At 34.8% G+C, this 12812-nt stretch overlaps 3 protein-coding genes across 3 annotated transcripts; all 3 read left to right on the forward strand.

Annotated features, from left to right (window-relative positions):
* The first annotated feature begins 2614 nt into the window (after positions 1–2614).
* LOC129296340 (stress enhanced protein 1, chloroplastic-like) lies at positions 2615–5046 on the forward strand. The gene is made up of 4 exons (XM_054934931.1): positions 2615–2772; positions 2856–2957; positions 3727–3902; positions 4658–5046. The coding sequence occupies exons 1-4, from the start codon at positions 2727–2729 to the stop codon at positions 4760–4762; spliced, it is 429 nt and encodes a 142-aa protein (XP_054790906.1). The 5' UTR covers positions 2615–2726; the 3' UTR covers positions 4763–5046.
* An 805-nt stretch (positions 5047–5851) lies between these two features.
* LOC129296339 (ADP-ribosylation factor 1-like) lies at positions 5852–8037 on the forward strand. Its single transcript, XM_054934930.1, has 5 exons — positions 5852–6002; positions 7079–7149; positions 7318–7437; positions 7543–7661; positions 7792–8037. The coding sequence occupies exons 1-5, from the start codon at positions 5852–5854 to the stop codon at positions 7883–7885; spliced, it is 555 nt and encodes a 184-aa protein (XP_054790905.1). The 3' UTR covers positions 7886–8037.
* A 2134-nt stretch (positions 8038–10171) lies between these two features.
* On the forward strand, positions 10172–11816 carry LOC129296346 (probably inactive leucine-rich repeat receptor-like protein kinase IMK2). The gene has a single exon (XM_054934937.1). The coding sequence runs from the start codon at positions 10447–10449 to the stop codon at positions 11614–11616; it is 1170 nt and encodes a 389-aa protein (XP_054790912.1). The 5' UTR covers positions 10172–10446; the 3' UTR covers positions 11617–11816.
* The last annotated feature ends 996 nt before the right edge of the window (positions 11817–12812 follow it).

The raw sequence follows: 12812 nt of genomic DNA on the forward strand, positions 1-12812 counted from the left end.
TTAACCACCAAAACCATTTATTAGCCATCACTAGGCTAATTTTCAATTTATATAATTTTTTTAATCAATTAAAAACCTTTACTTAGTGCCACCAACTTTCACCATTAGCCCTTATAATGAAAACCAAACCTTAATTTAAATCTTATTGGGCTCAAATAGCAAAATTATAACTAAATCAATAGGCTTAAACCATTGAGGAGCAAAAACCCAATTTCTCAAGGTTTATTTTGTGCCCAAAACACCTCTTTTCATCCAATTATTCACTCAAAACATTAGATCACTATATAGAAACTCAAAACATGCTCCCTAGAATCCAAAGAAACAAAAGCTTACAAGAATAAAGCCTTTGGGATCAAAATCCAAAAATTTCCTCTTCCAAAAATTGAAGAAAATCAAGAGAAAGAGAAGAGGATTGAAGTAGGGAGTTTACCTATCGTGTAGCCGAGCTCGCAACGGTCGCAAAGACTCCTAGATCCAAGCCTAACTCCCTCCCTTTCTCTTCTCTTCTTCCTCTCTCTCTCTCTCTCCCGTTTGTGCGTTTGCTTTCTTTCTCATTTTCTCTACGTTTTTGCATCAGTTTGCTCCTTAAAATGCTGGTTAAAAACTTTGGGGAAAAATACAAGAAAGGGCCCAACATTTTTTATTATTGCACAAAAGCCCGGGTCAACTTTGGTAATTTTTCCCATAGTTAAAAATCAAATAAAACCAAACTTTTGCTTAGTAAAATTCGAACTCTGGGCCTCTATTAAATTATTCTAAATTTTAATTTAATTATAGATATTTTATTTTATTTTTGTTTATTTTTTTAAAATAAATTTGAGTCTTAAAATTTTTTAAGATGTTACACTTATGCTCTCACTGTCATCCTCGACCAAGCTAAACCCAAGCGTGTGTTTGTCAATTGTGCCTCAAGCAAGTAGGTCTTCAATACATGAGGTGTCCTTGTATAAGGAGGCTTGACTCATGGGTTTCTAGGCATGAGAGAGAAGTTAGAAGATGATAAAGAAGAAGAATTTGAAGGAGATAAGCTCAATCAAAGGGAATGGGACATGGGTAGAGAGAATGAAACTGCCATGAAAGTTTTGGAAAGGGCATGTCTATAGGGGCCATAAACGAAGAAAAAGGAAGAAGGGGAGAGGAGCTGAAGGAGGTGTGGCTGAAGGAGGAGAAAGCATATCCTTTAGTGCAATGTTTTGAAACTCGGACCGGACATCGAATCGGAAAAAGCAACGGGTCGCGATTTTCACGGTTTAATCGGTTAGACCGGCGGTCTAATCGGTGACATAAAAATTAAATAAAAAATAAAATTTATATGTGCAATTATATAAATAAAACATTAATTTATTAATAGTGCTTGGGATCTCAATCCCAAAAACTAGATACTTGGATCATTGGAGTTAGACCTAGTCAGTACAAGCTTGTGATCTTAAAGGAAAATGTTAGAGCTGGAGGCATACTGTTATGTCATGACTCACAAGCTTTCAATCTCAATGCTAAAGGTTAGATCTTTAGAGCTGGAGGTAGATATTGGAGGAGAAGTTAAAAATTGAGTTTGAGCTATAAAGGGGAGATTAGATATTAGAGAAAAGAAGAAAAGAGAGCATTAGTGATTAGAGAAGAGAAATTGTGAATCTAAACAACTTAGCCTAATTTTTTTTTTAATTTTTTTGGCTTTGAACCGGTTTGACCCAGGTCCAGTTCCCGGGTCAAAGTCAGTTCTTTCAAAACCGGCCGGTTCAACCAGAGTCAAATGCCAGATTGGTTAAATCGGATCGTTTTCTTCAACGATTGGCGGTCGGACCGTCCGGTCCGGTCCAATTTTGACAACATTACTTTAGTGTTCATGAGCACAAGCAAAGTCAGGGACTCTCGCCATTATCTTGCACAATAAAACCATAACATATGTGTCCAGTATCTTGTCAATGTATGTTGTCAATGTCACCAGGATTAGGAGTCCCATGTTAAAGTCAACTGAAACTCATCACCTTCCACCTAAGTTGCTTGCTTTAGAACCGGAGCAAGAAAGTTTTGAGGACAATAAGTATGGCACTATGTCGAGGATGTTGGTGAGCATTCTCTTTGATGAAATGAAGGAGACAAAGGAGAGTGGGGATCAAGGGAAGAGAGACAAAGATGGAGAGTATTTTTTTATATTATAAAAAATATAAAACATGGTGGGACCCATAATATAATGTTTTGTAATAATAATATATTAAAAAAATCAAATGTAGGACCTTCATGACAAAATAACAGAACAATTTAATGTCAGGGTACCGATGAATAAATTTCTATTGTTAAAAGATAAAAAAGATACTTACTTGAGTTAAAGTTATTTGTGATATTTCGTACATATTTCAGGATAAAATTAACCTTCATCCTATATTTTTTTCTTAATTAATAAATTTAAATAAAGATAATATTAAAAAAATAATCATTAACATTCTATATAAAATGTCTAAAGAGAAGGCCTCGGGTAATTCAGGCCAAAAAAAAAAAAAGAAAAAAAGAAAGCTTCGGATAAGCAGGAAGTACTTCACTAAACAAAATTCACAACTAGGCTTACAAGGCCACGTGTCTGTCTCCATGGTCTGAAATATGAATGGTCATCTTGGAACGAGAAGTAGCTAGCATTGCCCACTCAGTCGCCATACCCACAAAAGTAGAAGATAAAAGCAGAAGTTTGAGCACTGCTTAGTTTCGGTTCACTCCCAAGAATAGCAGCCTCCATGGCCCTTGCTCAAGTCTCTGCTTCTTTCTCCGTCTCTATACGCGGTATCCCATTTCGATTTCTCCCTTGGCGTTAATTCTGGTCCCAAATATTCATATTTAACTATAATTCATCAATTATTCAGCAGATGTTTGTGCTTTCAGCTCACTCAAATCCTCTCCTTCTCGTCGTTTTCCCCGATCCAATTTCGTTCCCAGAGGAACTTCCTTTGCCTCTGGTTCCCCTCTGTGTAAGAATTATTGCTTTGCTACTTGTTAATTTGTTTCCCTCCCCTTGCATTTGGGAAAACTATGCCGTCTGTCATCTGAACAACTTTGGGTTTACCATTATTTCTTTTGAAGATTTTTTTCTGATTCAATCAAATGCGTCAATTGTTTGAAATTGAAATGAAGTATCTTGAGGTAATTTACACTTTACATAATGTGCTGTAGTGCTGACCTTCAAATTGGAAGAATATTGCTTATGGATTTTGTCGCATAGGATTACCCTAGCCCCTAGGAAACAGCTTCCTTCCTTTCGCTAATTTGTAAAGTCTGATAAGTGGAATATAGAGAAAACCCTTTGTTGGAAAAGTGGTCATTCCAATCCACTTGAGACCCTGTATTCATAGGCAAATAGTAAAAGTGAAGTCATCAAACTTACTAATTATAGCCCTACTTACAACATATTTTCAGCTAGTATTATAGTCTAATCAGCATACTTCTAGCATTCAACTATAAATTAATTCCAACAGCGTTTATCTTCATTTTAGGGAAAAATGCTTTCAATCTTGTGATAACAAGTTTTTAGAAGAAACTGTGAGTTAGCTGGTCAGAAGTGATGGATGGAGATATTTAGATGAAATTGTGAGTTAGCTGGCCATCTGAAACATAGATGTACTTTCAAATACGCTTTTCCCTTTTTGGTTGAGCGTGAGAAGGTGCTAAACAACGTAAATATAACATGCCAGCTATTTAGATAGTGAGCTAAATGGCACTGATATTTGGCTTTGCTTCTAGTGATTCGAAGAAGTTATGCAAGGCAGCCTGCTTGCAAAGCAATGCCTGTTTCAATAAGGTGTGAACAAAGTACCCAAGGAGGGAACAGTTTGGATGTGTGGTTAGGCCGGGCAGCTATGGTTGGCTTTGCAGTGGCCATTACTGTTGAAATTGCTACAGGGAAGGGACTCCTTGAGGTATGACTTATTATACTGCACTTAGCCGGTCACTTTCATTTGATAGCATGGCTAAGGTAATGTTTAATCACGGCAGAAATGAGCAGGGAAAAAAACAATGCATCATGCCCATGTCTATCTTATGAGCCTTGCATGACTTTAGTTTACGCCATGAAAGGGATTCTTAGCAGCTGCCTACCTTTTATAACCTGATTATCGCTTCCAGAAAGTGAAGACAATTTTTCCCAACAAAAATATGAAGACATATGCAGATTGACCTGTGTAATGATCTTGTTATCCCTTCAATGATTTTAAAAGTGAAGATAGCTGCAAGATGTGGCTATCCAATTCATCTTTTAACTTGAACAACCACTCTCAATGGAATATTTGGTCTTCAAGAATGAATAACTTGATTGGCATCCTCCGTCTTAGCTGTGGGACTACTTGTTATTTGCACCAGTAAATGAATCATAAGCCGCTGGCTATTGGCTCCCTTTCGTACTAGTATTAACTTTTTTGAACAGTTTGGCGACCAAATTCAAGTGCCTTGTGATATGTATACTATTTCACGTGCTATTTCTGGTGCATATAAACTAAAGGTAAGACCAAGTCAAGTAGAACTAACCATATGACTTCTTTGTGGAGTCCCTTCTTACCCCTATGCCCCTCCCACCCATTCAAGTGAATTCAACTATGCAAGTGATGCAGCGAATGATTACTAGTTGAATCTATGGTTCCAAAAGAATACTTATATTCTTGTATCTTTAATTACGCAGAACTTTGGGCTCACCGCTCCGCTGCCTACAGTTGCCTTGGGAGTGACAGCCTTGGTTGGTGTTCTGACTGCAATTTTCATCTTCCAATCAGCCTCAAAGAACTAGTCACTTTTGTTTAGAGTTCTCATAGCCATTGCATGTAAATTCCGTAAGTCGGGGTTTTTTAGGATGAAATTTTACCCTTGTTGGTTGTCTAATTGCTTTGTGGCAAAGAAAGGGATTGGAAGTTTCGAATCATAACAAGGCTTCTGTATTTATTTGCTTCTTTTCATCCAATCCAGGCTGTAGTTTATAATCTCCCCCCCTTTGTTTTTTAAACTTTTTACTGTTTAATTTTCCATGGTGTATCAGTTTAATGAAATGTCAAGGCTCAAGGGGTTGTCTTCTTCTTCTTCTTCTTCTTTTTTGAATCAGACGATGCAGTATTATGTATTTTACAATTAGAATGCCCGAAAAAAAGTTGCATATAAAAATTTTCTTTTTGAAAAAAATTGTATAAAGTATTTTAAAATTACAATGCTGAACAAAATAGAAATGAAGTGTTTTTGTTCCCCACTGCCCCCCCCCCCCTCTTAACATTAAAACTAATTATATCCTAGTGATTGGATGGAGGGGAACGGAAGAGAGAAGAGATTCTAAGGAATCCAAGTAATCATTTTTAAAAACTAGAGTAATTTGTTAGAATCTCTCCTCCCCTCCTTTTCACTTTCTTCCAACCAAACATTGCCTTTTTTTTTCCTTCAAAAAAAGTGTATTTTTACATTTGAATCAAACGGATGAATCTATAAAAGCTGAATTGGAGATAATACAAATACCCGAATAATTGAAGCATAATATTTTCTTGGAGGATCAACTTTGGGAGGAGTATGGATTAAGGAAACTGCAAGCGCCTGCAGGCTTTTCTGAAGTTGAACTTCAAATTAGACATGACGTGTTTGATAAATGATAAGTACTCCAGATTTGAACTTACAAAAGCGTAGCCTTCTTTAGAATATGATGTTCCGTTGCTTAATGCGAACAGTTTTGAAGATTGCACGTTGAAGATAAATTCGCACTTTATTCCTAACTTGCATTGGGAATCGTGTGCCTCTGGTTCTTTCTTGTTCCTTCCTAGCCATGCTCGCTTTCTCTTCTCCGCATCTTCTCCTTCATGTATAAAGGAGTAATCTTTCACCTCAGAATTTTCTTCATCTCATGGGTACGATCATATCTCGACTTGGAAAGAGGTTCTTCCTGTACAAGTGTGAATTGAAGATTCTGATACTGGGTCTTGATTTTTCAGGCAAGACCACCATTCTCTACAAGCTCAAGCTGGGGCAAACCCTCAGATCCATACCCACCATCGGTATGTATGTTCTCCTTGTCTTATAAAGATTGAAATTAATAACGGACAAATCTGTTACTAAGCAAATTTTATCATTAATTTTATATTTAATGACTGGTGATCCGTCACTAATTTTCATTACGAATATGATGTCACTAATTTAGTTATCAAAAAAAATCTGTTACTAATTTAATAATAGAAAATATTTATCACTAATTAATAAAGTTTTGTCACTGGTTGAGTTGGAATGACCTTTCATTCTTAATATAATAAATTTAATATATATTACTTAATTTAACACATATATTTAACTTAAATTTATTTTTTATACATTTAATATATTATTATTTAAATATATTGATAATATATATTATCATATACACATTAACACATAAATATATAATTCAATATTTATTATTAGTTAATAAATATATTATTTAATACTAAATAATATATATTATGAAAATAAATATTTGTATGTATCGTTTTATATTATCTATGTTATAATTAAAAAAATTTCACATGGTAAAAATTTTATTTTATATTTAAATTTACATAATAAAAGAAAAATATTTCTTATTTTTATATCATTTTATATTATATATTTTACTTATAATAAGAAAAAAATTTTGTGTAATTATTTAATTTGATAAGTTTAAAGATTTTTTATGTGAACCTCTCTATATATATTATAAATTATTTATTTTTATAAAATATTTGACCTCATTTTTCTAATTTTTTTACTAATATAAAAATTTAGTGGCAGAAAGTAGTAATGAATTTAAATCGATCATTAAATTTATAAAATTTGATTAAAATGTGATGATATCCTATTTCCATTACTAATTTATGTAATTAGTGATAGATTTCAGTCCGTCACAAAATTTCCATTACTAATACTTATAATTAATGATGGATTAAAGATTCATCGTTAAATATCCTTTATTAATTTTAATTTTTTTAATAGTGAGGTGACTAAGCCAAGCCAAGTCAATAAATTCCGCAAAAAGGAATACAAGTTTTCTCAACATTTACATGCAATGCCACTTGTATAGCATTCATCAGAAATGATAGTCCTTTGCTGATATATGGACCAGGTTTTAACGTAGAGTGTGTGGAGTACAAAAACTTTCGCATTACTTTCTGGGATGTTGGAGGACAGAACAAGGTACTAGAATATAATTTTAAAGTTGACCACTTTGATTAGGTCAGGTCTCGTGAATCGTATGACATGAATATTGACAGAGGAACAAACTAAATGTACACAGGAATAATGCCTTGTAGGTTAATTTCGATTTATTTAAGATGATGATCGATGACTTAGTTACGTTAACAGATTCGACCTTTATGGAGACATTACTTGCACAATACACATGGACTGGTCTTTGTGGTGGACAGCCATGACAAACGAAGAATCTCGGAAGCTCGCTGTGAACTGCATAATATTCTAAGTGATGTGAGTCTGCTTGCCAAGGTTAAGATTAAGAATACCGTGTAATCTGTCTTGTGTGTGTGTGTGTGTCGTTGGATTTGACTCGTGTATTATTGTACTGTGTTGAAGTTTGAACTACGCACTGCCATACTTCTTGTGTTGGCCAGCAAGCAAGACGTTGAAGGTGCCATGACTGTTAATGAGGTCGCTGATAAACTCGGCCTGCACTGTCTTCGACATCGTACTTGGTATGGCTTAGGCTTACTTAGCCACCTATTATCTCCCTTCCAATTGCCAACTATTTGATCAAAACATTATTTTCACTCTTTTATCTCAATTTAGTTAGTACCAGCAAAATTGAATGGTTGGACGGTGCAGGTACATTCAGAGTGCTTCAGGAATCTCTGGGCAAGGCCTCTATCAAGGTCTTCATTGGCTCTTCAACAATGTACAATTCTGCTGTGGGCCATGACCCCACACTAATTATCACAAATGTTCTGTTATGTTTTTTCCCTTTATACGACAAGCCTTAAATATATGGATTTCACTTCTAGCGTGAATTATAATTTTTCTTTAAAATCATGTAATTATGAAAGGGTGTGACTACTTGGAACTCGTCATGCTTTCTAATCTTTTTGTGAACAAAAAGCCAATCCCTTTCAGCCGAAGAGGCGAAAAAGGGATTAAATGCAAAATCCATCAAACTTGCATCTGACAGCTCTTGGTGGCTCTTAACCATACTTTTTTTTTTTGAGGCATTTTTAATAACTTGTACAATCCATCTATTGGCTTTAAAAAAAAAATGAAAAAACAGAGACCCTACACCACAGAATATAGTTGGGAGAGGATGGATGGCTGATATATGAACAAGATATTATGAAGGATTAGACTGAAGTTGTTGTCAAGGACAACAGCACAGCTTCAATTTATATATATATATATATATATTCCTTTTTTTCCCCCTTCTTTTTTTGATGGGATCCTTAATGACACATTGTGTGCCTAATTTCACAAATAATCAGAGACATATTTGGGTAAAAGGACAAGAGCATGTGCTTGTGCTTGTGATATGGTAAGATTTTATCTCTGTCGGTTCTGATATTAATCCTAATAATTTCTTCTTAATTAACCAAGGCATTCAATCATGATTTTTTCCATTTTTGTCTTCCTTAAGTGGGTGTTTTAATGGACTAATTTTAAATAAACTAAATCTTCAGTGATTGAAGGAAATGATGAAGAAAATTAGAGATAGGAGACATTGATTCACGCAAATAAGATTCCATATATATATTTTTATCCCCTTTTTTAAATTGTGTTCTCTTATTAAAAACGATTCGGATTCAATTTGAAAACTCGTGAATTTGAATTATATAATTCTTGCTTCCCAAAGAGGATGCATATACAACATTTACATGTATAAAATACAGAGCGTGAGGTAGTCATTCATTTACCTACTTTAGATTCTAGTGGTTGGATTAGCAAGTGTTATTATTTACATGAATTAAATTAGCAGGAATTGGGATTGGGAATCAAGTTAGTTAGAGTACCAACTTTTTGAAAATTACAGGATATTGTTACCAACTTAATCATTAACTAACTACAGCTTTAACAAACCAAATTTATAATAACATTTTTAAGAAAAAAGATAGATTATATTCAAAGAGTTGTTAAAATCAAAATAAGTATATTCACAATTCAAAATGCATTCCTAAAACACTACAAGCTACAGTAATTGCGTGTACTCTTATTAACAAAATATCCATATCCACAATAGAGTTTAAATTGGGAGAATTGATCCATATGTCTATCTAATTTTTTTTTTCAATTATAAATTAGGTCCCTATAATTTATTTTGTTTTCATCAAGTCTTTATAATTTGGTTAATTAAATGTATTACTCTCTAAAAATTAAAATTATTAATGAATATTGACTTTTTAAAAAAATTGATATAATACAATGCTTACATTTTTATTATGGTCTAATGAAAATTTTATCTATAAAAATTATTTAAAACACATAACCTAATTATATGAATTTTGAATTATAAAAATTCTGAAATTAATTGTAAAATTATATAATAATTTAATAAATATAAAGAAGTCATTAACTTCATTTTTTAAAAGAGAAAATTAAAAAAAATTTAATAATCAGGGATTGACATATTTAATTGATTAAACTGATTAAAACAAAATAAACAATAAAAACGTAATAGAAAATTATGTAAAACAATCAGAACTTGCAAAATAATTTCCCGTAAACGAAATTGGGAGCACCAATCCTCTTTTGTTGGCTCAGTTTTAAGTTCCTCAAATGACTTTATTGGAGTAAATTGGGTTACAAGCAAAAGATTCACAACATTATTGACTGAAAACTAATGAATAAAGATATGATGGAAAAAAAATCAAAAATTCAAAAAAGAAGGGTAATTCTAGAAACAAAATTGTACTCCCTCAATTCAAAAATATAACATATTTTTTGAAGAGTTGAATATTAAAAAATATAAAATATTTTTAATCTTTTAAGATATAATCATTATCTTTTTTTAAAAATATTAAATAATTTTATATTTATTATAGAATATTTAATGGAGTTAAATATAAAAAGATAAGATTAATTTAAAAATAAATAATTATTTTATTAAAATATAAATTTTAATTAAAAATATTTTATATTTTTTATCAAAGTGACTAATTTTTTCAGTGATTTAAATACTAAGCCTCTCCATCCAAGTTCAGGAACAATAAACCCAATCAAGCTCGTCCATCCTGCTGCCACAAGAAATCTACAGTTTTGTGCTCGTACGTTAATTTTCTGCAGCTTCTAGTGCTGCATCGCTAGCCCAGCCAAAACCAACCTATCTTCTGCAACCATTTGGTCAACCCACTGTCTCCAAAAAATCCTTTCTTTCTTTCCTTCTTTCATTCATTACACTCTTTCTTCTCTGCTTTAGAACTCCCACTTCCCTCCTCCTTTTCTTTCCGTTTCTTCCTCTCACACCATTCTGTTTTCCTGAAATCCTCGTGAGATCTGGGAATGGGAACATGTTCTTCATTTCTGCAACACCTCTTCCTTTTTCTGATTCTCCTTGCACACCTTTCTCTGTTTCAAGCACGCACTCTATCTTCAGACCTCCAAGCCCTCAAAGCCTTCAAAGCCTCTATTACTCCGTCTTCTATCCCTCCTTCTTCCTGCTTAGCTTCCTGGAACTTCACCGATGATCCTTGCTCTCTCCCTCGCCGTAGCTCCTTCGTCTGTGGCCTGTCTTGCTCCCCTGACTCCACTCGCGTCACTCAAATTACCCTCGACCCGGCCGGCTACTCCGGTTCGCTCACCTCACTTGTCTCCCAGCTCACCCGGCTCATCACCTTGGACCTCTCCGACAACTCCTTCTCCGGCCAAATCCCACCCTCTCTCTCCTCCCTCTCCAACCTCCAATCCTTAACTCTCCGATCCAATTCCTTCTCTGGCTCTATCCCTCCTTCCATAATTAACCTTCAATCGCTCCAGAGTCTCGACCTCTCACACAACTCCCTGTCCGGGTCTCTCCCGAGTTCCATGATTTCGCTTGCTGGCTTGAGAAGAATCGACGTGAGTTTCAACAAGCTAACCGGGCCTCTCCCGAAGTTGCTTCCACCGACCCTGATCGAACTCGCGCTGAAGGGGAATTTGTTATCCGGGTCTCTCAGTAAATTTACGTTCGAGAAGCTACACCAATTGGAGGTGGTTGAGCTCAGCGAGAACATGCTCGCCGGCAAAATTGAGGCTTGGTTCTTTCAATTACCTTCGCTTCAGCAAGTTGATATGGCGAACAATAGCTTTACCGGCGTCGAGATCTCGAGACCCGTCGGAGGTAACAGCGACCTCGTGGCGGTTAATTTGGGATTTAACAAGATCCAAGGTTTCGCGCCCGCCAATTTCGCCGCGTATCCTGTGCTGTCGTTTTTGTCACTCCGGTACAACTCGCTACGTGGCACGATCCCATTGGAGTACAGCCAGAGCAAGTCCATGAGAAGGCTGTTCCTGGACGGGAACTTCCTGATGGGGAAGCCGCCGGCTGGCTTCTTCTCCGGTAACGGTGGGGCATCACTTTCCGGCAGCTTCGGTGATAATTGTCTGCAGAGCTGCCCGGCAAGTTCACAGCTGTGCACGCCTGCCCAGAAACCTAGCTCTGTTTGCAAGAAAGTTTACCGAGGAAGACCGTGATCTCGATTCATGGTGTCTCCTGGCGTTGATTAAAAATAATAACGAAAAGATTACCACTTCTGTATTTTTTCTTAATTATTAATAGGATTAAGGGGTGTTTTACGTGAATAATAAGAGACCTTTGAAAATTACGATAATGAGTGTCTAGTGCATGTTTTTGAATTAATATTTAATAATAAAAGATGTCAGACTTACAGTTTTGTACTTTTGTCATGGGCATCGGCTGGTGCTGCCGCAGGATATTTTATTTAGTTTTATGATATAAAAACTTCATCTAAAGTCCTATAATTTTGGAATTATCGAATATTATTTAATTAATTAATAAAATAATGTGCGATTTCTGAATTCTGATGCTTCTATTTTATTTTTCTCTTTTACGGAAAGAATAACACCTTTATAGTTTGTATGAAACTGAAGAACAAATATAAACACAAACCACCGAGATCCTAAACAAAGCCAAGGCCGAGAAGATGTGGGAGATGTCGGATCAGAGGATCCTCTCCAACAAAACACTACTGCAACCGTTAGCCAAAAAATAGAAAATAAAAACACTTGCAGCCAAATAAGTAAAATATAATCAAATTCAATTCCATGAACACTAATGGAATTGGGTGTCGTTACAATGTGACGTATTCAAGTTTAAATTCTTTTCAAGAGAAAGTTTGACTGTATTTCGAATATGTTTACTTTTAATAAAATAATATTTATAAATAATAAAAACAATCCATGCTATGAATGTAAAATATTGGTTTCTACCATACACACAGATTGTACAAGTAACAGGTAAAGTTTGGCCCAAAAAAACGTAGTATAGGAGAAGCATGGGAGAAGCACATTTTGAGGGTTCCGGTGCGGCTTGTCGGCAACTCTCCACTGACCATTGTCTCATGGGAAGGTCATTATCTTAATCATGTTAAAGCCAGAAAGCAAAGAAATAACGCAGTTACCCTTTTCTGTTGCATGTCATTATTCATTCATTATGACTGGACGATCTTCATCTCTTTAATTTATATAAACTAGAAAACAGTGACTCTTCTTCTTCTGGTCTGAACTAAGGATTGGAAACTTCTCTTAACTTCTGCTTAAATGATTCATTATCTATGATTCTATGATGACATTAAGTTGCCTTTTCTCTCTGTGATTTATTTAAGCGTAATCAGTTTCTAAGGATCCTTTGTCCTGTTGGACGCTAACTC

The sequence above is a fragment of the Prosopis cineraria genome, unplaced genomic scaffold (genome assembly GCF_029017545.1).
Source record: "Prosopis cineraria cultivar Desert tree isolate PC_DT_omini unplaced genomic scaffold, ASM2901754v1 PC309, whole genome shotgun sequence".
Lineage (NCBI taxonomy): Eukaryota > Viridiplantae > Streptophyta > Magnoliopsida > Fabales > Fabaceae > Prosopis > Prosopis cineraria.